Source organism: Lemur catta, chromosome 4 (genome assembly GCF_020740605.2).
Source record: "Lemur catta isolate mLemCat1 chromosome 4, mLemCat1.pri, whole genome shotgun sequence".
NCBI classification, from domain to species: domain Eukaryota; kingdom Metazoa; phylum Chordata; class Mammalia; order Primates; family Lemuridae; genus Lemur; species Lemur catta.
The window spans coordinates 6,354,906-6,380,088 of record NC_059131.1 but is presented as its reverse complement, the minus strand read 5'-3'; the positions used below and the strand labels follow the sequence as shown (position 1 = coordinate 6,380,088).

Sequence of the window (25,183 nt, the reverse complement as noted above, 5' to 3'; positions counted from 1 at the left end):
ATGGGCAGCGGCAGCAGCCGGAGCGGCCGGGCTCTGCGGCGGCGGCGCGGCCCCGAGAGCCGCCCGGCGGGTCCCTGCGCCGCAGCCCCGGAAGGCGGGACCGAGCCTCGTGTGTCGGCGACTGCGGCGGCGCCGGCCGAGGCCCCGGGGGCAGCCGCGGTGGCTACCGAGGAGGCGGCGGGTCACGACCCTGGCCCCGCGGCGCCCCGCGACGGCAGGGAAGAGACCCTGCGCCTGCTGGACCAGCTGCTGGCCGAGTCAGCGGCCTGGGACCTAGGGGAGCCGACCCCGCGCCGCCCCGCCCGACCCCGATCCCGCCCCGCCGCGGGCACCGGGAGCGCGGTGAGTGTGGAGTCGGCCGGGCGCCCCGAGGGCGGCGCGGGACCCCCCCGCGCCCGGGTCCCTCGGGCCGCGCGCGCTCCTGCCCGCAGCGCCGCGCTGTCCTGTCCCGCCGCGCCGCTCGTGCCCCCCTCCCCGCCGGGCCCTGCCGCGCCCGCATCCCGCGCAGCCTGCCCTGGCCCGCTCCGCGCTCGCTGACCCGCCTGTGCCCCCCGGCTTCCGAGTCCCTCCGAGGACTCTTGCTGAATCAATCATACGGCCTCACTTTCCCTAACACCCACTCGATTTCTCCCACTCTGCCTCCTCTCGGGGTGCGGGTCTGTTTCCAGTTTTGGGGGTGCTGGGAGTAGCCTTAAAGGGCAGGGGGACAGACGTCCCTGGGAGAAACCGTTTCTTCTCGGCCAGAACTCACCTTTCTTTCCCTTTGGACCCGCATGCCCGCCCTCGGAGTGCAGCATCCTGCAGCCCGGATGCGAGCTGGCCCGCGGTGCAGGCTTTTCCTCACGTCCCTGGCCTTGGCCCTTTCCGGGGACACTGTGGAGCAGGGTGCTCAGTGGGTGGGACTGATGGCCAAACAGTGGTTCAGAACCCCCTGCTGCGTCCGACCCATCCGGACCTTTGCCTTGCTTTTCAGACAATTCTCATATTACTGGCTATTTTTAAGATGCTGTGGAATCTCATTTGAGCTTCCTTTCTCTGTCTTCCAGAACGCTTGTAATAACAGACCTACTGTTCTAAAAAACAATAAAAAAACGAGCACTCTGGCTTGGCAACAAACAGCCTTTGCTCCAGCAGAGCTGAATGAGCAAGACCCTTAGCATCAGCTCCTGGGCTTGAGGAGGTTGCCAGGGGCAGCGTCCTCCCCGCTGAGTCCGGAGTCCCGAGTCCTAAACAACTGCGGGAGGAGGGAAGTGCCTTCCGGGGCGGTCACTGGCGCTGGAATCCTGAAAAGGCCCCAGAGAGGGTGGGGAGTGGGACAGCCCAGCCCCGCAGTGCACAGAGCTCTCTCCCTCCTGCCCCCCATTCCCTGCTACTCTTCCCGTGGTTTTTAAAAAGGAAAAGTGAGCTGCGGTAAGTAGGACTGAATTATATAACAAGATTCCTTTAAGACTACATCAGCATGCAGTTATATAACACTAAAAATGGACAAACAGTTGAGAGATTTGGGGAAAATTCTGTCCCAGCAAGGAGGCAATTACTTCTAGTGTTCATTTTCAAATGCTTTGGCAGCTCAGAGGTGAAAATGAGAGGCAAACAGCAAGAGCGGACATTTTCTCTCTGATTTGAGGAATGTCATGGTGACCACTCATTCTTTCAGTCATTTCCCAACTACTGCTTGAGCAACTCTGGGGCCAGAGATGCGGGTAGATGTGGCACACAGCCTTGGCCTGAAGCCACCTGCGGCCTGACGGGGAGAAAGACCTGCAGACAGCGTAGAGTGCAGTGTGGCAAGAGAAGCATATAAAGGGCCCACGGGAGGTCCAGCTAATCCCAGGAGAGGCAGGTGGGCATCCAGGAGGGCCACAGTTGACCTGAATCCAGAAGAGTCTGTGGACATTCACCAGGCGAACAAGAGGAGAAGAACATTCTGTGCAGAGAGAACCTCATAGGCAAAGGCAATGGTGGCCGGGCGGCTGGTGTGCGTGGCATGAGTTGAAGAGGTCTTAAGATGTGTGCCACGCCACGGGTGCATCACGGTAGGGGTAGTCCACGTCAGGAAGCTTGCACTTTACTGTGAAAGCTGTGGGTATCTTTGAAGGGTAAGGGTCGTGACCTTTTGTGTTTTAGGAAGATCACACCAACAGCTGTGGGGAGGATGAACTGGGCAGAGTAAGACGAGGGGCGACATGGTCACCTGGGGCTACTGCAGAATCCAGGTGGTCAGATCCTGAAGCGGAGCTGCAGCAGTGAGGGGCTTGCAGAGGAGCTGGAGTCAGGGTATTGCGGAAGTGAGGTCAGCCAGCTGCGGGTTTTCCTTTGGAGTGTGGGTTATATTTATCCTCTGCACCAGGAATGTGTCCTGGAATAAAGGAATGAATCCTAGACTCATAGATTATTAGAGCTGTAGGGGAGCTCTTGGGCCCAATTCATTATTTTCAGGCCTGGGGAGACAAAGTCAAAAGGTGGAGGCCTCATAATTTACTGGCTCTAAAGCTACTGCCCGTGCCCTTGATTTATGCTTTTACCTTTACCGATTACATCCTTCCATTGATTCTCTCTGCAGTTGCACATTTTACGAGACTCTTAGTTAACAAGACATCATTGAGCTAGGAAAGAGTTGGGAGACTGATGAGTCAGTATTAAAATCCATACATAGAAGCTGGCCTTTCTTCAAAATGTTGGAAAGAATGTTCCCAAGAACAGAGAAAAGGCTGTTTGATTGGGGGAATAAGAACACTATTTTTATTAATAGATTCTCTTGGAAGGAAGGAAGAAAAACCTTCCTTAGTTTCATAACTATCTAGCATTTGGGGGGAGAGATGTATTCTTCATAAGAGAACATCAAACTTGAGTGAAAATTATTCTATTAATTTTCTACATTTAAAAATTTTAACCACTGTTGATTTGAATGTCTTAGAGATTGATTATGTATATCCCTGAATCATCATTCTGAATATTATGTATCACACTTGACTATGTTCAAGAAATAAATGTAGCTGGCATCTTAATGAGCACTTGGGTCTCAGATTTGTATTAACTCTTTTCGTCTTTGCCATTACTACTGTCCCTTTTTACAGATGAGAACAAGAAAACTGGCACAGAGAGGCTGTGCAACTTGTCCAAAGCCCCACACTTATGGCAGAGCAGAGATGAGAACCCAGACAGTCTCACCCCTGCCTCCTTACCCACATGGCCCCTGACAGCTGTGATGTTTGCTTGTCGTTGCTTTTCTGTCCTTGGTTCTTCCTCAGTCTTGCAACTGTCACTTTTTACTATTGTCAGCCTACCTGCAACCAGCCCACCTTTTCTTGATTCCCTAGTCCTCCCCTGCCCTAATAATGCTTTTCTGAGCCGCCTTGTGGGAATCAGGTGAGCACTGTGGGGGCTGCACTGTGTTTCACAGGCCTGGGGGAGGTTCTTCCTTGGCCTGGAGAATCATTGTTTTGTGAATGAGCTTTGTGGCAATTATTGTAGTGGCTCAAGTGTTCCTTTTCTCTTATTTTTAAATTCTTGGTTGTTCCCCTGATATAGTTAAGATTGCTGAGTAAGAATAAAGTGTTGTCATATTCTGCTAAAACTGGTAATTTTTTTAATTAATTCTTTTTTGAGATGGAGGTCTCACTATGTTGTCCAAGCTGGTCTTGAACTCCCGGGCTCAAGTGATCCTCTCACCTCAGCCTCCCAAGTAGCTGGAACTACAGGCACATACCACCATGCCTACCTTAAAATTAATCTTTAAGAAGTATTTAAATGAAGAATTTTTAAAACTCTCTAACCATGGAGTTTTTCAGCTATCGTGGTATACATGCCCCAAATCAAGATAAATTTTCTCTTACGGTTTGGCTGAAGCAGCCCTCAGTTAAACTCTTTCTTGTATGTGAACCATAAAACTTTGTAATGAAACACTGGGTAACAGGATTTTCACTCTGGATCATAGGCTTAGGAAGAATTATGAACAGATTTGATGTAAAATTCAGACGTAAAGGATAAGATTGTCCTCTCCCTTGGGATTACATTACCAATCCCCATAACCAGGAAATTTAGGATCGCATGGGAAAAATGGGATTAGCAGACCAAGGCCACTGGTAAACGTGTGACAGTCTGTTTGTGTCTGTGTCGACATGCACTAAAATACATCAGTCGAAACAGTTCACCAAATAAAGAGAACATCAATGATATTCCTATTTTCCAACCCAGTTCCATAATGCAAATCGGCTGGAAACAGTTTTTCCCTTTGTGCGGTTTTAAGTTTGAATACTTATTCACTGGAGACATGCTTGTGAAAATAATTTAGCTTTGTTGCAGATAATATGTGTACTAAAAAAGGGAGAGGGAGAAATGAATTTGTTAGGCACCTATTTTGTGTTAAGGACTGTATTCAGGGTATTTCATATTTACTATCTTGCTGCTTTCCCTTCTGATAGCCTTTTGAAGTGAATATTGCTTTCTCTGTTTTATAGATGAGGCCATTTTGGCCCAGAGAGATTCATAACTTACCAGGTCACACGGCCAATTCTCGGGGGAGTCAGAATTTGTACACAGGTCTGCCAGGCTCCAGCCCAACATGGTCCACGTCTTTTCCATTTTCCTCCAAATGTTCGAGTCGAAAGGCAGATCCAACACTTGCAACCATTCTACTTACAACAACGACTTCCCTCCCCATTGACCTTTCCTGTATGATTTTTAAAAATTCATTAATCCCTAGTGTTTAGTAATTATGTCACTTTTACCCCAAGCAAACTTATCAAGAAGTTTTATTTTGTCTGCTACCACCCTTCTTGCCCTGTAATACCATTTGAATGTTCCCCCACCAGCCTGCTTATTCATATGTTTACGTGCTTAAAGTTTATACTGTGTTTACTAAAAGTTGTGCAGGTCTTCAATTATTTACTTCCTGTGCTGTATCCCTAAACCTCTTCTGTTTTACTTGAGCATTTTCATGAGACTGTGAATGTTGCTGGTTGCAGGGAGAGAGAGGAGGGTGAGGAAAGGAAGGGAGACAGGGAAGGAGAAGAAGGAGGAGGGAGAGAGGGGAGAAGGGGAGGGAGTGAGGGGAGGAAGGGAGGGAGTGTGAGAGGAGGGGAGGGCAAGACAGAGGAGGGAGGTGAAAGGGCATGAAGGAGGAAGGGATAGGGAGAGGGAGGAAGGAAAGAGGAGAGGGAGGTCCATTCCTCCTCCTGTACCAGCTTTGATTCTTATTAAACAGAGGGCTTTGCAGTTCACTTATAATCACTCAGAAATCCTTCCAGATGAGGAAAAGGTATTCCCCAAATAGCCACTACTCCTTAGGAATATTCGAAGAGCTGGCTCTTTATATATATTATGTTACTTAGCGGAATTGGTATTCCCTGCCCGCAACTCCATTCACAAGGGAGGGGACGAGGCCCAGAGAAGTCAGTTAACTTGGCTCAGTGCCGTGTAAGGAGCAGATCCAAGTCTTTCTGACAGTAAACTCTCTGCCCTGTGCTCTGTATTATGCTAGAATTTTAATTAAGTGAGTTTGCCGTCAGGAGGGATAATAACTTGTCCCCAATTTCCTCTTGTGCTCCCGTGGGTCCAGGAGACTTTAACTGCTGCCCTGCTTACTACAAGACATATTGCAAATCTTGAAGATTGGTTTAGTACAGCAAAGGTTGTGCTTACTTTTAAATGTTTATTTTTAAAATTAGAATAGGGAATATACAAGCACATGAGAAAAAATTTGTTCCTGGTTGTTCTCTACAATAAAAAAATGAAAGTGATCTTATTAATAAGAGGTTTTAAAATCAAAAGATGAGCCCTATCTTACCTTTACAATTGTAAAGGAATAAACGCTTATTGTAGAAAAATTGGAGAACAGAAATATATTAAAAAAGGAAATAAAAATGGCTCATAGTTTACGCTCCACAGACATTACTGATAATATTTTGATGTATTCCAATTTTGTCTCTCTGTGCATATCTTTTATGTCATTAAGATCATAGCATATATATAATATTTATAACCTAGCATCCTTTTTTGAAACATAAGAGTTTCTTCCATCACGATGTCCTCATAATACGCCTACCTAATGGAGTACTGCTATTTGATTATTCCCTTATTATGAGATATTTAGGCAATTTCCAGGTTGAGTTTTTTGGTTTTGTTTTTGCCAATTCTGAGAATCTTAACAAAAATTTAAAGGCAAAGTCAATTGTATCATTGACAATTAAAATGGCTCCCAATATGCTTTTCTCTAACTTATCAGCTCTTTTCTCTTGTTTTTCAAATTTATGTCTTTCTATCTCAAATGTTTATATTGTTGAAATTCTAACATTCTATTTTGAATTTTTCTACTTAAACTATCTCATAAGCAGCTTTTCACATTCCTATTTTTAATTATTTAATGAATGTAATACTCCATCAGATGCATATATCTTAATTCTGTAAACCTTTCCCATCTCCTTTTACTGTTGTGGATTAATTTTCAACCTTGTCTCTACATAGAGTTAGGTGCCTGAGGCAGAATTCCTTTCCCAAAGTCAATGAAACTTTAAAATCAATAGTATTTTAGTGGGATACTTGTAATGGCAAAATATTTAAGGTGGGAAAATTATGTGAGAGAAGCTAAGGATTTGTATTTTATTAAGTTATTTAATCAAATTGTATTTTTTTAAAAACGCAGCAGTATCTCTGCCAATCCGTGGCCTATTAATTAAGAAAACGTGTTGTCTACTATTGGTTTATTCCATCCACGTGTATTTTCTGAGCACTTATATGTACCAGGTGCTATCTAGGTGCTGGTTACATCAGTGAACCACACAGACAAAACCTGTCCTTACAGACTGGTCGTGTGAAGTCCAACAGCAGACAAAATACAACACAAAGAAAAATGAAGCAGCAGGGGGATGGGAGGGCAGGCTTGGGGGTGTGGGGCTGTCATATTGAACAGGTGGGCAGGGAGGTATTACTGAGGGGGCATTTGGGCAAAGCTGTGCGGTAGGCCAGGGGCCACCATGCTTCTGAGAGAAAGAGGTCAGAAGTCAGAGGCCTGGGGTGGGAGGCGGTGGGGTGTGTGCAGAGCAGGAGCTGGGCCAGGGGCTGGAGTGAGAGCAAGGGGGCTGCTGTGGAGGTGAGAGGGGCCGTCCCGTGTGAATGCCCAGCTTGCCGGGCCTGCGGGACCCCTTTGGCTTCTATGTTAATGAGCTGGAAGCTTCTGGAGGGTTTGGAACACACCACAGCGGGTGATGATATGGTCTGATTGATGTTTAAGCCTCACTCTGACTGACGGCTATGTTGAAGAAAGAGAGGGTGGGGTGACAGGCTCAGGACAAAAGCAGGAGTCACCCTGGGGTGGGGGCTCTTGCAATCATCCAAGTGAGAAGGGCGGGTGGTTTGGACCAGCGTTGGGGAGAGGTGGTGAGGACTGTTTGGATTGTGGATTTACTTATGGGGTGGCTGTGGGTTGTGTGAGAAAGCAGTCAAAGGTGACCCTGGAGGTCTGGCTGGAGCAGCTGGAGGGAGGTGACTGCAGCTAAGGACACAGGAAACATGGAAGAGGCAGGTCTGGGTGTCATTAACCAGGAATTTGGTTTTGAATACGTTAAATTTGAGATGCCTATCAGAAATCCAAACAAAGATGTCAAGTGAATAGATCTGTGTAAGAGTTTGGCATTCAGGGGAGAGGTCAGATTGGGAGTTAACTTGAGAGCCATTAGAATATCAGGGGATTAGATCACCAGTGATAACAGTGACAGCACTTACAAAGCACTGTGTGCCCGACACTGTTCTGGGGCTTCGCGTATATGACAGTGTGGGAAGAGGCCAGGGATTGAGCACTGTGGTGTTTAAAGGTTGAGGAGATGAGGGACATCCCAAAGGACATCCTAAAGGGAAGGAACGACCAGCAAAGGGGGAGAAGACCAAGAGAAGGTGGCGTCTGGAAGCCAAGGAAGGAAAGTGTTTGAGGAAGGAGGGAATGATCAGCTATTGGAAATGTTGTTGGCAGGATGACATGATGAAGCCTGAGGGCTGGCCACTGAAGTTAGCCACTTGGAGGTGCCACGGCCCTTGGTCAGAGGTGGGTCAGAGAGTGGCCGGAGGAGAACCTGGAGGGCAGGAGTTCATGGGGAACGGAAGCAAGGAGCTGCGGTATGGTCAGCTGTTGCAGGAAGGCCCTTTTTACAGTGCAATAGTAGCAGACGGAGATAAGGAGGGCTCTGCTAGGATACGGAATTAACCATGAGATCTCAGTCCCAGAGTGGGCTGGATAAGAGAAGTTTTTGAGAATCAGATGCCCTAGGGAAATCTGAGGGTGGGAGGCCTCCTGCCACCACTTTTCAAGGAATTTCGGCTTAATCCAGTAGACATAAATTTAGTATATTTACTACCAGGTGGTAATTCAGACTTTTTTCTGCCTGTGCCTAATAAACCTGGTCACCCAAGATCTAGGGAAGCACATTATCTTTTTGTGTTGTTGGAAATATAGCCTGTTCTTTGCAAGAAAGTCTAGGGCGATCATATGGTCTCTTCAGGCTGAATGACTCTGTTGTCTGCTGTTTTTGCAAAGATTCGATTTTGCTCTAGCCAAGGAGGATCAGGATAATTCTTTCTTGTCTGTTACCACCAGCTGGGACTTTACTGTAATCCTGGATACAGCTCCTGTGGAATGTGCAGGTGAAAACAGAGCAATCAAAATGAGCAGCTAGCTTGAAATCAGCTCCACCAGAGGGATTTAAAAATGATAGATAATATTAATGTAATGGACTTGCAGCAAAAAAAAAAAGTCACTATTTGTCTGCATTCAGGTCTGTAGCAAAGAACACAAATTTATTTATTTATTTATTTAAAAAGTAGAGACAGGGTTTCACTCTTGCTCAGGCTGGTTTTGAACTCCTGCGATAGAGCGATCCTCCTGCCTTGGCTTCCCAGGGCGCTAGGATTACCAGCCACCGCGCCAGGCCCAGGACACAAATTTAAATGGCATAGTGTTTTGATCAATCTAGGAAACAAGGAAGAGTAAAGTATGGTGCTGAGCCCCAGCTCATACCTGTGCTGGGAAGGGCTGTGTAACTGAGCATTAGTAATTCTACACCTAAGCACTATGGCAGAGGTATGCACCAATTAGTATACGTGCTCCGAGGAGTTGAGTGATCCCATCTGAGGCAGAAGTCTTCCCGGTGGATCTGAAGTCTGAGTTGGTTCTAAAGGATCAGTAGAGTTGTCCAGCAGTTGACAAAGCATGGTGCATTCTATAAAGAGGAAACAACACACAGAAACGACGTGGACAGGACGGTGCCAGAGCACGCACTCCCTGGAGAGATGCTGACCAAGAACTCTTAGCCTAGGAGCTTTGAGTTCCCATAGGGCTGGGACAGACCCTAACTAGACTCTGGGGAGGAGGGTCAGAGCAGCAGTTAGAGCAGAACAGAGGCCCTTCTGTCCCTAAATGCTGTGAGCCCATTACCCAGCAAGGAAAGCCACCCCAGCCCAAGGCCACCCATTCAGGCTCCCGCTGAACTCTGCCTCCTGATGGCAGATGCCCAGGGCCCTTTTAGTTTCTTTACGTTGTTAGAATCCAAGATGAGTGGAGCAGAAGGGACCTTAGAGATGGCTCAGTCCCACCTTCTCATTTGCATCGGAGGCCTTAGGGGCCCAGCAAGGCGATTGTCCAAGTTCTCCCGGCAGTACTAGGGTTCAAACCGAGTACAAGGACCTGACTGTCACCTCACCCACACCGGCTTGGCCAGTGGGAGATTGGGGTTTGGATCAAACTGACCGCAGCCCATCCCATGCTAGTGTGGACAAGTGCTCAGGGGGTGTTTGCTCCTGGAGGTTTAGAGAAATTATATGAAAATGCATGTGAACGTGCTTCACAAGGTGCTAAAACTCCACATAAATGTAACGGTTGCTCTTTTCTTCCAGTCCCACCTTCTGTGGCTCTTTAGGTCGCCCTTGCCTTCTTTCTCTGTGGCTTTGGGAACACCTCCCTAGGCCCTGGCCAGGGGAGACGGCCCCAGACTGGCAGTCTCACAGCCAGGGGTGTTTCTCCAGAGCCTCTCCTTGTCATTTTAGCAACGCAAACAACTCTCACCGGGAGGCCACCTGCACCTCCCAGTTTGTGCTGCCCCAGAAGCTCGTAGGTGGAACTTCCCAAGAGGACGCGGGCCCTGGCCGCTGTGCCGGGAGAGCAGTGCCCTCTGGTGGTGAACGGCGCGGTTGACTGGCAAGTACCGGGAGACAGTGTGCATTTCCATCGTAAAACACAGAAAAACCAAACAAACCTGGGTTTCAAAAACCAACCAAACATCTGTAGTTCTGTCAGTTATCTACATAACTGCTATGTATACTTATGTGTATGTGTATAGAAAGATATTAAAAATTAAGAGTTGGCCGGGTGAGGTGCCTCACTCCTGTAATCCTAGCACTCTGGGAGGCCAAGGTGGGAGGATTGCTTGAGGTCAGGAGTTCAAGACCAGCCTGAGCAAGAATGAGACCCCATCTCTACTAAAAATAGAAAAATTAGCTGGGTGCGGTGGTGTGCATCTGTAGTCCAGCTACTTGGGAGGCTGAGGCAGGAGGATCCCTTGAGCCCAGGAGTTTGAGGTTGCTGTGAGCTATGATGATGCCACTGCGCTCTAGCCCAGGTGAGAGAACGAGACTCTCTCAAAAAAATAAAAATTAAAAAAAATTGAGAGTTAGGGAGAGAACTCTTCCAATAGAAGAAGCAGGCTATAATCTCTTTTGGTAAATAAAATATGCAGTGGATTTTCTAAAAAGTAACCTTTGAAACTGTACTTTTCACAAAAGCTTGGTTGTAAGACTCAAGGAGACAGAGATCTTACTTGGTTCCTTCTCGTGTTTTCTGCTTCTTGTTCAGCTGGGCTTTGGTTTTTCCAGAGCCTCCCTGGAAATCTCGGGGGATGACAGACACCCCTGTCCGTGTGCACGCACATGTACACACACACAAATGCACACGCATACACATACAGCCGCACGCTCGTCCTGAGCTCAGCCCAGGCGCTCCCCACGTCCAGGCAGGCGTCTGTCTGACCTGCAGGTGGCCGGCAGCCCTGGCTGGTGGCAGGAGCTGGTGTCTGCATTAGGCCTGAAGCTGCCCCCAAGGGCTGCTGTGTCTTTGCTTTTTGTGCCAGCTCATCCTAGAAGCCAGCAAGCTGTGCGTTCCGGAGGGAAATTGATGCGTTTCCCATACGGAAAGTCAAGTTAAAGTCTTACACAAACTGGCCAGAGAAGGGGCCACATTCAAACGGCAGGCACGGAGAGAAACACAGGTGGAAACTGAACAGATACGACAAGGCTGAGCCATCAGGGAAATTGAAAAGAAAGAGCGCGACCTTCCTTCTGCACCCGGCACTTGGGGGTACGGTTCACGCACAAGATGGTGTCCGTCGTCAAGGCCGCCCTGCGGCTGTGGCGCCGTCCAGTTAGCAGCAAGCAGAGCAAAGGAAGGTGCCTGCGCCGGGCATCCGAAGCCCCCTGTGGCACAGGTCTGGCTACCCTCTCGGAAGGGCGGCAGCAGGCAGCTCAGAGTCTGTGCGACAGGCAGGCCCTGTGCTCGGTGAGGTGGGGTCCCTCCTGCCTTCAGGCGAGTCTCCTGCAGATTCGCTAAACAGCACGATGAGCGCAACCCCAGAAGTCAGCGTAAAGCCAAACCCGTCAGAGGGCACCCGGCCACGCTGGGAGAGGGGGGACTCCTGGGGAGGTGCCCGGGCATCGGACCGAGTACAGCAAGGCCTGCAAGGCCAGTGGGCGAGTTGAGTGTGACCGTCTCACCCTGTCACTCCCTTGCCTCCCCGGCTGAACATCCGTGGTGATGAGAAGCAGCAGTGCATGACTCCAGGGGGTGCGTCTCGCCTGGGAGGAACAAGCCGCTGGACTCGGCAGCCTCGCCCTGGCAGGCAGCTCTGACTGTCGGTTCTCTGGGTTGAGCCAGAGTCCACCTCCCGGCAATGTGTACACCCTGAGCCTCTGCCGGGCAGAAGGAATGTGCTCCCTCTGTCACACGTGAGCTCTTCAGATAATCAAGTCAGCTATCTTGATCACTCACTTTGTGTCTTGGAAACTTCAGATATGGACAGGATGCTTTCCAGAAGTTTCTACTCCTTTGCATGTCTAAGTCCATTAGGCTCATCGAACCCCTTTCTTTATGATTTTGGAAAAAAATCTTTTTAAAAGATTTTTTTCCCCCAGAAAGGATAATAGGAGATAAATTCCTAGTCTTTGTGAGTCAGAAAATATCTTCGGTTTGCTCTAAAATTTGATTAACAGTTTACTTAGAATTAAAATCTGAGTTTAAAATTACTTTCCCTTACATCCTTGAAGCCGTTGTAACGGTGGTGTCCAGGATGGCTGACGAACAGTGTGGTGCAGCCTCGCAGGTGGCCTGTCGCCACCTGCACCTCCCTCCCGAACACTTGTAGGACTTTCCCTTTCTCCTTGCGGCTTAGTCAGGCTGCTGTAATAACACACCTGAGACTGGGCAACTTACAGACAACAGAAATTTATTGCTCACGTTCTGGAGGCTGGGAGGTCCAAGATCAAGGCGCCAGCAGGTGAGTGTCGGTGAGACTAGTTTGTTTCAAGGATGGCGCCTTTTTGCTGTGTCCTCACGTGGCAGAAGGGGCAGACGGGCTCCTTGGGCCTCCCTTATAAGAGCGCTAATCCCATTCATGAGGGCACAGCCCTCGGGACCTAATCCCCTCCTAAACACCCCACCTCTTAATACTATTGCACTGGTGATTAGGTTTCAACATATGAATTTTGGGCGTACACGTTCAGACCATAGCACCTTGATATTCCGAAATTTCACCAGAATGTTTATTGCAGTGGTTTTTCATTCATTTAGTTTGCTTTTATTGGGTCCTTTCATTTTGAAGACTTAAATATCTTTAACTCAAGAAAGTTTACTTCTATTATTTTCTTTCTTTCTTTCTTTCTTTTAGAGACAGGTTCTCACTCTGTCACCTAGGCTGGAGTACAGTGGCGCTGTTATAGCTTACTGCAGCCTCAAACTCCTGGGCTCAAGTGATCCTCCCGATTCACCTTCCCAAGTAGCTAGGACTATAGGCATGTGCCACCATGCCTGGCTAACATTTTTATTTTTTATAGATGGGGTCTTGCTATGTTGCTCAGGCTGGTCTCAAACTCCTGGCCTCAAGTGATCCTCCTGCCTTGGCCTGCCAAAGTGCTAGGTTAACAAGTGTGAGCTACCATGCTTGGCCTATGATTTCTTTATATTACTTCCCCTTTGCTGTCTCTTCTCAGCTTCTAGAGCTTCTATTTGATGAATGGTGGACCTTCTAAATTAATTTTTTATTCTTTTGGATTTTCTCTATTCTTTTCTTGCCTTTCTCTTTCCTATGTTCTAAAATATGCCCTTGACTTTATCTTCTGGGTGTCAGGCCACTAGTTTAGTCTCTAGCCTCTCCCAGTCAGCCCTTCTATTGAATTTTCTATTTCAGCAGTCCTATTTTTAATTCACAGGAACTCCTATCCTCTGATTTTTCTTTTTTTCTTTTTTTTTCTTTGTTCTTTTTCCCCAAAATTCATATGTTGAAATGATTTTTCTTCTTATTTTTTTTTCCTGTTTAAAAATTCTTTTTCTTTTGTACAGATTTGCCTGTTGCTGTTGTATGGAGACAGTGTTCTCTCAGAAACCTGCGTGGATACTAATGGGGTGTTGTACGTCTCTCTTCTCTCTTCTTTTCACTGCACTCTCTCTTTTATCCAAGGTCACTTGTATTATTGTTCATCTCAATTGTTCTCTTTCATGCGCTTTCCACTTTAAATGTCCTGAGTCCTTTTATGACCATTTACATTTATGAACCGGGCTGAGTGACCAGCACCTGCCACCAGAGTGGGCTTCTCTGTGGTTGTGTCTGCCCTTCTACCCGCAAGTCATCTTGAACAGAAAAGCTTTGCAGGCTGTGCGTGGACGTGGCCGGTCTCGCCGGCAGGCAGCTTCGGGAGTGGGGAGAGGTTGCTGCGGAGTAGAGCAGCATGTGTGGGCAGCCTGTCCCCCTTCCTTCCAGTTCTTCACGGACAGCCACAGTCAGCGCTGTCTCTTCCTGGCCCACATTGCTTTTGTTCTCATTTTTCACACATTCTATTAGGTGAATGGTAAAGTTTCTGATCCATATTGTGTGTCTCTCTCTCTTCCACTTCTTTGTCTTTTTTTATGTTGCTTTCAGAGACAATTCCTCAGTCTGATCATCCAGGTAATTTACTCTTCAGCTTTATCTATAGAGATTATATTCTTTTTCTTTTTTTTTTTTTTTGAGACAAGGTCTCACTCTGTTGCCTGGGCTATAGTGCCGTGGCATCATCGTGGCTCACTGCAACCTTGAACTCCTGGCTCGTGCAATCCTTCCACCTCAGCCTCCCAGGTAGCTGGGACTACAGGCGATTGCCACCACATCTGGCTAATTTTTAAATTTTTTGTAGAGGTGGGGTTTCACTATATTGCCCTGGCTGGTCTCAAACTCCTCAAGTGATCCTCCTGCCTCAGCCTCCCAAAGTGCTAGGATTACAGGCATGAAGCACTATACCCAGCCTATTGATATTTTCATTTCTACCATCATATATTTCATTTCTGAAATTTCTAGCTAGTTATTTTTTATAACAGCATATTCTTGCTTTGCTGAGCTTACTAGTTATTCTCCTGCTCAAGTTGCTTTCAATCTGCTCTAATTAAACCCTCTCTTCTCAGGTTTAGTTCTTCCTACTAATGAGTTTGGGGTCCTTCTGTGGTGCTGATTTCTTCAGCTGTTTGATGTGACTATGGATACACATCTGTCTGTGGAGCCACCTCCAGTGTCATGGGGGAGCACGGATGTGTGTCTGGTCAAGTGTGGCGGTCCCCTGTCATCTGGGAACGGTTTCCTATCCTGGTGCCAGCAATGCCAGTGTGCTCCCCTGCATCTCCCCATTCTGTACAGCTGGGGCGGGGGTCAGAGGCCCCTGCCCTTGCCCCAGGGCCCTCTGCTGCTCTTGGCGTCTGTCTCCTCTGACCTGGGAGCCCCCAGAGCTGCCCCCCTGCCCCCGCAGCTCTGCGCTGTGTGTCTCGGGCTGTGCTTCCCTACCTCAGCCCGTGTCTGTCTTCCATCATCCATCACCTTCTCGGTGTCTCTGGTTCACCAGGGGCTCACCTTGTCTTCCAGGACTGTGATAGATTTGTTTGTTCATGACCTTTTCTATCATTTCCAAGATTCAGGTGAAAGGCAGAAGCAGGCACGTGCGTTTGGTTTATCTTTGAATGGAGTCTCCTGTGTGCCTGCAGCACCTGTGCTCCAGCCATGCAATCTGGCACTTGTTTTCCCTCTAGTTCAGTCACCCTGGTGTTTCTGCCCGGCTGCGAGCTGCTCTGGGCGGGGATTGTGTCTGACGGGCGTGGAACGCAGCTCACGGAGGGCACGTAGGCGCTGATAAAGAAATATTGTGTAATACCATCTGATGACTCGGTGCATTGGCACATGAGCTCTGTATCCGAGTGCCTGTCCCTCCTTTACCACCTGGTAAATTATCTTTCAAAACCCAGCTAAAAGGTCACTCTTCAGAGCCTCCCTTGATGTTCTCTCCAGGCAGAGTTGCTTTCCCGGCCGTTTGCCCTCCCGGCCCTTCCTGTATAACTCAGCTGCAGGACTTACCATGCATATTTCACTGCAGGGACTGCAAGCTCCTTGCAGACTGGGTTCTTGGCAGCCTCACTCCATATCGTAAGCCCTGGGGTTCAGTGCCATTATCACAGCAGGCATCACATGAACAAATGAATGAACACAAAGTATTGTCAATGTCCTGCGAAGGAGTGCACTGTAAGGATTTCCAGAGAGTTCTGCCCGTATCCGTGGGTGGAATCCTGTCCACAAGGTTGACATCTTGCGGGACCATGGCTTTGCTCAGCTTTGTGGTTCAAAGGGGTGACCCACAGTGTCCCCAAGTGCCTTATGTTGGGGAATACAGGGAAAGAGGTGATTCGGACAAACCCACCTGCGGAGAACAACTTAAAATGCTGGATAAGATTAACGTTACAGCATCACTGAAGCATTAAATAGCTGATGAGATAGGGAAGAATCACCAGCCCAAAAATCTAAGAAAAAAGCAGAATCCAGAGAGGGACATTGAAGCTGCTTTTGCCTCAGTTGAGCCTGAGCTTCGGGCTCAGTGCTGTCCAGAAGAAAAGGGAACAGAAGTTAGGGCCCAATGAAGGTAGAGAGTGTAAGGGGACATCTCTCCCTCAGAACTCTAGGACCCCAGGGGCTGCAAGGAGAACAGTCGAGGCACTGAACAAGGCAGGGGGGTTAAACAGCCCTGAGCAGTTATAAGCCCAGGGCAGCCACGTTTTAGGATTGCAGCCTAAATCCTCGTCACCTGGGTGGTCCAAATCCCTCAATGCAGAGATTTGATTTAAAGTGGTTCCAGGCCAGGGATGCCCCTAGGAGCCTGGCTAAAGCAAATGCATACTCTCTGGAAGACGGCTTCTTCCTCTTTGGCCTCAAAGAATATCCATAAAGAGCTTTTCAAGGATAATAAGCAGCAAACAATAAAACATAATCAATTACCAATAAACCAAATGAAGACTTAGAAGAAACAACAGACAACAAAGATAGACTAATGAAGATGTCAGTTACTAGGGTTACCAGACACAGATTATAGTCATCCATGTTTATGATGTTTAAATAAATACCTGCAAAGGACAAGGAACTATAGAAAGTGACCTGGAATACTTGAGAGAGAACCAGATAGAACTTCAAGAAATGGAAACTATAATAAAGAAAATGACGGATTCCAATGGTACAGGTTTCAGAGATGAGACAAAGATGAAGAGAGGATGAGCTGGAGCAGATAGAGCCCAGGAAATAACCCAGAACCCAGCACAGAGACACAGGGTCTGAGGAACGATAGCCAGAGAAAAACTGCAGGAAATGTCATAGTAATAATTGTGAAATGTTGAAAACTTTTCCTTTCTTCTTTCTTTATTTCTTTTCTTTTCTTTTTTTTTTTTTTCTGAGACTGAGTCTTGCTCTGTTGCCCCAGCTAGAGTGCCGTGGTGTCATCATAGCTCACGGCAGCTTCCAACTCTTGGGCTCAAGTGATCCTCCTGGCTCAGCCTCCCAAGTAGCTGGGACTACAGGTGCCAACTACAGTCATCCTACAGTGGTATAGAGCACTAGAACTCCCCCACCACCACCCCCAGCTGATTTTTCTACTGTTAGTAGAGACAGGGTCTCACTCTTGCTCAGGTTGGCCTCGAACTCCTAAGCTCAAGTGATCCTCTAGCCTCGGCCTCCCAGAGTGTTAGGATTGCAGGTGTGAGCTACCTCACCCAGCCAAAACTTTTCCTTTTAATAAAGGAATAAGACAAAATCATCATCACTTCTTTTCACTGTAATCCTGGAAGTCCCAGCCAGCACAGACAGGTTATGGAAAAAATGTACAAGGAAAGGGAAAAACCAATGGTTGTTAGTCCCAGATCATGTGAACGGGAACTAAGAAAACCCAAAAGGAATCTACAAATACATTTTTAGGATTAATAAGAGAGTTTAGCAAGACTGCTGAGCACAAGATACATTTATATATTTCAGTCATATTTCTGAAGCAACAAGCAGGCAGAAAATAAAATTTTATTTTAAAAAGATAACATTGATAATCACATTAAAAATATCAAGCTAGCTATACCACTGTAGGATGGCTATAGCTAACAATAATATATCATTCCTAATAGCTAGGAGGATATTGAATGTTCTCAACACAAAGAAATGATAAGTGTTTGAGATGATGGACATGCTAATTACCCTGATCTGATCACTATATGATACATGTATCAAACTGTCACTATGTACCCCATGAATATGTACAATTATTATTTGTCAGTTAAAAAAATCAATCTGAAAAGGGAAAAAACCTAAGTAGGTATCTAGGAATTGGTCTAAAAAGAGACCTCCATGGTATCTCTACAGGGAAAATGATAAAACTTCTTAAAATACATTAAAGGCTGGGCATGGTGGCTCACACCTGTAATCCCAGCACTTTGGGAGATTAGGTGGGAGGGTTGCTTGAGGCTAGGAGTTTGAGACCAGCCTGGGCAACATAGTGAGATCCTGTCTCAAAAAAAAGACATTAAAAAAACCTTGAATGAATAGGTATTCTCTATTTATATTATAAATTCAGTGACTTTTACTGTAAAGATATAAGTTGCCCCTAAAACAGTCTATAATTTAATACAACCCTAGCAAAATCCCCAAGGTTCACTCCCAGTCCCAAATATGACAAGGTGATTCTAATACATATATAGACCATCCCTAACTTTCCATGGTTCGACTTACGATTTTTTCAGCTTTACCATGGGTTTTGGGGGACATGACCCATTATAAATTGAGGAACCTCTGTAGGTGGAAGTGCAAACAACTAAGAATTGCCAAGACTCTCTTGGAAAAGGAAAAAAGGTGGGAAGACTTGCTCCAGCAGATACCAAGGCCTGTCGTTAGACGTTATAGTAGTGACACAGGGTGGAACTGCCCCGGGGCAGGTGAGTGGAGAGAGGGAACAGAGTCCACAACAGACCGTGCTGGGTAAGGAGCAAGCACTGCAGAGTGGCAGGGAACAGCTTCTGGGCAGTGCTTAGAGTGGGCTGGGGGTCACGTGTTTGGTGGAGATGGGACTCAGGATGTCCTTAAGCCTGGTGCAGTGATCCCCATCCCTGGCGATGGGAGTCGGGGTGCTCTCGTGCCAGGGGGCAGTGGTCACTGATTCCTGGAGATGGATGTCAGGATGCCCTTATGCTAGGCGGCAGCGGTCACCCATCCTGGAGATAGGAGTCAGGGTGTCCTTGTGCTAGTGGCAGTGGTCACCCCTACCTGGAGATGAGAGACAGGGTGCCCTCGTGCTAGGTGGCAGTCCTGGATGCAGGAAGTCTGGCCCTGGCTCCGCCACTTGCTCTTTGCAAGAGCTTTGTAAGTCACTCTCCTCTCGCAGCCTCAGTTTTCTTGCCTGTGAAATGAGCAGATGGAACTCGGCCCGAGACAGCCTTGCCAGCTCTGAGGTCTATGGGTCCTGGGTTGAAAGTGGTGACTGACATCTGTCCGCACAAGGCCAGGGGTCAGGCAGGCCGCCCTGTTGACAAGCTTTTGATGCCTCTTCCTTTCATCCTTCCCAAGGAATCCCCAGGACGGAGCACAGGAGACCACCCAGGGAGCAGCAGTGTCTCCGAGTAAGTATGGGAAGCACGTCTCCTATTCCAGAAGCTACCGGTTCTTTCTATTGACTGCAGCTACCTGTAAAGCCCCCCCCCCACCGCCCCACCCCCGCCTGCCCTTTCCAGAGGCAGCTCCCTCTGTACTCGCAAAGCTCTGGCCCTCAAGGGAGGGTCCAGCCATGGGGGATTGCTGAGGGCTCGTCTCCCAGCTTCGACCTTCCTCCTAAAAAGGTCATGAGCTGGATCAGACCAGGGCATCCCTGACCCTCCCTGTTCCCCATTCCCGCCCTCACTAACCCATTCAGAAATATTCAGTATCAAGTGTGGTGCTACGTGCAGTGGCTACAGCTGTGAACAAGACACAGCCCTTGGTCTTGAGTTCACAGCCTCTAGGGTAACAGCCGCCCACCTGTAGCTCCATTACAGCGTCCTCAGGAAAACGCATTTAAAACTCACTGGAAGTAGGAGCTAGGATGCCATCTCTTTTCCTCCTGTAAGATTCCCCAGGCCTGGTCCCAGCCCACCCCCAGCAACACAGAGAGCTGTGGCCCCAGGATGACTGTGACCCCGACCATCACCCTGTGGCTTGCTCACTTCTGACTGACATGAGATAGTGCGGATGCGGCTGATTATGGGGCTCAGTTAAGATCATGGAGCTGAAAGAGTTTGGAAGTTCTGGCTCAAGATTTGTTTTTCTCAGCAGCCTGTGCTGAGAGCTGCCTGGGACTCAGGAAATGCGGGGAGGTGGGCTCCAAGGGAGTTCCTCACTGGAGGAGTGGGAGGAGCCAGCATTTTGTTTTGTTTTGTTTTGTTTTTTGTGAGACAGAGTCTCGCTCTGTTGCCCGGGATAGAGTGCCATGCCTGGGCTCAAGCGATCCTCCTGCCTCAGCTTCCCGAGTAGCTGGGACTACAGGCACCCACCACTGTGCCTGGCTAATGTTTCTATTTTTTGTGGAGACGGGGTCTCGCTCTTGCTCAGGCTGGTCTCGAACTCCTGAGTTCATGTGATCCTCCCACCTCGGACTCCAGAGTGCTGGGATTACAGGCATGAGCCACTGCGCCTGGCTCAGCCAGCATTTAAAATGGTTTGAAGGACATAGAGGAGTTCGCTGAGGAGGAGGAGGAAGGGGCATTCAGTGTGGGGGAGCAGTGTGACCTTTCCAGGAATCTGCACGCAGGCTGGTGGTTCAGCAGAGGGTCTGTGGAAGGGAACTGAGAGAGGGAGGATTTGCAGTGTGGGGAGGGCCTTGAAGGTCGCGCTGAAATGGCTGGTGATTGCTCTCCAGTGGAACGCTGTAGCGTTGCACCACTGTGGCAGCTGTGAGGAGTGACACAGCTCTGCCCCTTGCACCTTCAGCCAAGGCCAAGGTGGTTGTTGGCAGTGATTTTCTCTACAGTTTGCATCAACCCAAGGAATTTAGGATTAAATTCTACCTTGAATGAATTAACTATTCCTTTCCTTCTGATTTTTACACATGCATACTCCAGGATGCCCCTCACACCTCACACTTGGGGTACTTCATTCACTCATTCATTTAGTATGCATTAATGGGCGCTCCCCCGAGTATGGCACTAGGCACTCAGAATCTGGGCTGGGGTGCGGTGCCCAGGGCTCGGCCAGCCCCTCCCTGGCACAGCAGTGGGGAAGCAAGCTCAGCACTGGCCCCCTTTCTCCCCGGGGTCCCAACTCCAGGGTGTGTCGGGGTGCTGAGTGAGGAAGGACGCAGGGAGGAGAGTCACTGTGTGACCTTGGGCAGCCACCTCTCATTCTGGGTTCAGCTTTCACATCTCAGGCAAGCGGGGCTGGCCTGGGTGAGCCCCGAGCGGCTTTTATTCCTGCGGGGTCTCTGGCCCAGAGTGTTCTCTGGATTGCAGGACTGGCTTCCTGCTCAGCCAGGCTTGGCCAGGAGATGCTGTTGCCCTCAAAAGTGTTCGGGCGTCTGCTACCCAATTTTTTCCCTTCCCAACAGTCCTCATGGAGATGAGCCTAGGAGGGCGGGGAGGAGCAGGAGGGGCAGGGGCCAGGCCTCTCCTCTCTACCAGGCAGTTGCTGGGACCTCATGGTGTTGCTGACAGCGCTGGCAGTGACTTCTGTTCAGTGCTTCCTGGGCGCCCAGCTCTCTGCTAGACACACCGCGGGCAGCACTTCTTCTAAGCCGCAGGTCAGCCTTGTGGAGTAGCTGTTGCCTTTTACCAACAGGATTGAGGTCAGGTGAATGCCTTGTTCAAGGCCACACAGCTGCTGCTGGTCAGAGCCAGAGCGAGATCTGCCTGCCCCCCAGCGGTTTGCTTTTTCCACTGTGTCTCCAGGGCAAAAAGGAACATTTATTGAGCACCTTCAAGAGCAGGCACTGTGCTGGGAACCCTGCATGTGTTAACAACAACACACGCCGTTCCCTGCGCACTGGCACGGGGTCGGTGCCCAGCAGCCCACTGTGCAATAGGCATGGGTCATTTCTGGGGCACGGGAGGCGTCCACGCCACAGATGCCTGGAGTCCTGTTGTTAGATGCGCATCCTTCCTGTTTAGTCCCTGGGGACTGCACCCCTGGGTGACAAAGTCCAGTGGATGTGCCCAGGCCTGGCTCTTGCCCTGCTTTCTGGGAGAGCCAGGGGGCGTCCTGGAGCCTGCTCTCTATGAGCACGACTGCAGCAGCCACGTGGGCCTTGGAGCCCTTTTAGCCCAGCTCACAGGTGGGGAAACTGAAGTCAGGAAGCGGGGAGCAGCTTGCCCCAGCTGTCTGGCTGGCAGGGGGCAGAGCAGCTGGGGGCTCTTTCCCTTGCACAGCAGAGTCTCTGGCTGGCGGCTGGGAAGGCGAGGCCCCACGCTGGCAGTGGCCTCCTTGCCCAGAGCCTGGCAGCTGCAGACCTGCACACCCTTCAAAGGCAGCACCCTCCAGCTGTAGCACGCAGCCTGGCTGAGGCGTCACACCCTGCTCTGGGTGCTGTGGGTGGGAGCAAGGCCAGGCCCCACACATGCCAACACCTCGGGAAGTCCAGGGACACCGTTAGCACCACCCAGACGAAGTCCAGAGAGTCTGGGAGGAGGGGCTGGGCTGACAGGTCCAGGCTGGCGGACTGGCTCTCTGGGGCTCAGGCGGCAGGAACGGGAACTGTGTTCCAGGCCCCATCTCACTCATGCCGGACGCTGGAGAGAGTGGCCAGGACCCTGAGCACGAGGTCCCGTCCTAGGGCAGCAGCTCCTATGAGGCCCCAGCGGGCACAGGCTCGGGTGTGAGTGGGCAGACGGACGTTGGATGCCAGTTCCTATTTATTAGGGGACGGCGAGTGCCAGGTTCCGTGGCACGTGCTGCCCACGCATTATCTTCCTTATGCCTCAGAGTGAACTCACGGATAAAGCTCCATTTTTGAGGGAAAAAATAGAGGCTGAGAGGTGCCAACGCCTTGCCCAAGGTGGCTGAGCTGGTGAGTGGCAGAGCTGGGTCTTGCCACCCGGAGCCCACGGTCCCTCTCAAACACCGCAGGAGCTGGCTTCCCACCCAGGGCAAGGGCTCCGAGGTTGGCGTGGCGGGAGATGGAGCCAGGGAAGAGGCAGAGGCCTGATCACAGCCATGTGCTGGGTGACAGAGTCAGAAGGTGTCCCCAGGGCAAGGTTTGGGTTTCAGGACGGACCTGTTAGGGGCTGTGTTGGCCAAGAGAGGGGCGAGTGCGAAAGCCCCACCCGCCTCCTGACAGCCTGTCCCTGTTCCCGCCCGCAGAGCCCCGGGCAGCAGTCACAAGAGGCCGGAGGGGCAGTCGGCCATCTCCTACGACTACTCGGAGGAGGAGCTGATGGCCAGCATCGAGCGCGAGTACTGCCGCTGAGGCGCGCTCCCCGCCCACCCCTCCGCACGTAGCTGCTGCTGCATCTTTCAGAACCGACCTTTTCACATCCGACTCGGACAGCGCAGCCGTGTAGACCCAGGCCGGCGCAGCGCTGGCCCGCAGGGTGTGGCCCAGACCGCCCGCTCCTCAGCCTCGGGAGCTGCGTGTCGGGCTCTCCTGTCTCCACGGTGGGGAAGCCTCACAAGGCACGGGTGACAAGTGAAGCCCTCCAGCGTGTGTCCCACAGCACTTCCAGAAGGTTCCCGCTGTGGAAGGTGCACCCGAGCTGTGCCCGCCCTCTCACCCCATCTCCCCAGAGGACATGGTTCAGCCTGGGGATGTTGAAATGCAGGTCCTAGTTCTGCAGGTCCCCGCGGGGCCTGAGATTCTGCATTTCTGACCAGCTCCCAGGCCAGGCCAAGCCGCCCGAGCCCTTGTTGCAACGCGAGGAGCAAGGATTTGAGCCTAAGCTTTAGACCTCGGGCTCTTCCTCTCGGCACTGGAGCTGCCTGGGTGGGCTGGGTGACGCAGACCCCGCAAGTCCTGGCCTTGCATTAACTAGCAGTGGGATGTAGAGCTCCTCACTTTCCCTCTCTGAGCCTCAGTTTCCCTCTCTGGGAAATGAGCCCTGGAGGGTCCTTGAGGCTCTCCCCAGCTCTGACAATCTGGGATCACACAGTTCCAGGCTGTTGCTGTCCTTCCCCCCAGGGCCCTGAGGCTCAGCTTCCCTGCTGGCATGAGCACCCGGGCCCCACCTGGAAGGGTCTTGAAGCCACCTGCTCGCTACTTCTCCCTCCCGCAGTCAGCTGACTAGTGCATGTGGGGCTCTTGAATGCTCTTCCTGCCTGGGTGGAAGGTAGAAACCACAGCAGTGAGGCCAGAGAGCCTCAGAATGTTCCCGGTTGACAGAGGAGAAAACCGACTGCCGAGGGCACCCTGTGGCTGCGAGGCGGATCCCCTGCGGGAAGGGGGACTTGGCTGCGGCGGCGACATGGCCCGGCCAGGTGTAGGGCGCTCAGGGGAGGCGAGGTGAACAGCTGGTGGCCAGCAGCCGTGGGGAGGCCGGGACGCAGGCCCCTCCCGAGCCGCTGGCCAGGGCCACCGTCCAAAGGGGGACTGGGAAGCGATGGCAGCTTTTGCTGAAGCCAGAACAGGTCCCTGCTCACCTCACACTTGCACGACGAAACGGCGCCTCCCCGGCATCCTTGGTTTCCTGAGAAGAGCTCCAGCCCACGTGTCCTCAGAACACCGCATCTTGGGAACCGGCAGACAGCTACTTGGCACTGTCCCCAGACCCACAGGCCTGCACCGGCAGATGGGGGTTCCCGTGAACTTTAACTGACAGGAGTGCCTTGGCCAGCTGGGAGCAGCCGCAGACTCACTGCAAGCCAGCGCGGGGCCTCCCTCCCGGGGGCGGTTTCTCGTCTAAGCCCAAACCATTTCTTTTGATATGAAGATGAAAGACATTAGAATTTTAATAATATAAATACTTCTTTTAAAATAAGAGTTAAAATTTTATTTCTTACCACCAGATGGATCAGGCTTTGAATTTAATGATGTAAATGTTTACAATTTTAGCTCATTATTTTGTTAAAATAGAACACGTTCAGCTAGTTTCCAAGAAAAAGATGATACCTCTGCATTTTCCGGTGGAAAACCCATAAAACCCTTCATGAGATCAAAGTGTTAGGAAAAAACAATCCTGAAGTAGTTACAGTCTCTGGCAATGGCAAAGTGAGAGCACTTCATCAAAGCCAAAACGTCACGGCAGTTTTGCCCAGGTCTTTTTTCTTTTTTTTTTTTTTCAATTTCCCGAATGCAGGGAAAGTGTCATCTGAACAGCAGCCCTCCTGTCCTTGTCCTGCGAGATGGAGGGGCTGGGCTGGAGGCAGCAGGGATGGGAGTCGCCGCAGCCGTGGGCCCAGGGAGGACCCCTGCCCAGCAGTGTGCTGAGCACCTACTGTGCGCCATCAGGCTTCTTCGTGGTCACCGATGTGGCCTCTGAGGCCGAGCCTCCTGCCCTAGAGCTGAGTGTGGGATCTGCTACGAGGGGTGGGAACGTGGCTGAAACAGGGGCAGAAAGGAAAGCATCTCAGAGTCGAAAGTGATGTTGCATGTTATTGTCTGGAAAAGTCTTAGTGACCACAAATGTGTCTCCTGGTTTTGTAGACTTGAGAGTTCCTTTGAGATG

General features: G+C 50.2%; 1 protein-coding gene across 1 annotated transcript; it reads left to right on the top strand.

Moving 5' to 3' along the window:
- CYS1 (cystin 1) lies at positions 1-25,125 on the top strand. The gene is made up of 3 exons (XM_045549030.1): positions 1-342; positions 19,131-19,183; positions 22,887-25,125. The coding sequence occupies exons 1-3, from the start codon at positions 1-3 to the stop codon at positions 22,990-22,992; spliced, it is 501 nt and encodes a 166-aa protein (XP_045404986.1). The 3' UTR covers positions 22,993-25,125.
- The last annotated feature ends 58 nt before the right edge of the window (positions 25,126-25,183 follow it).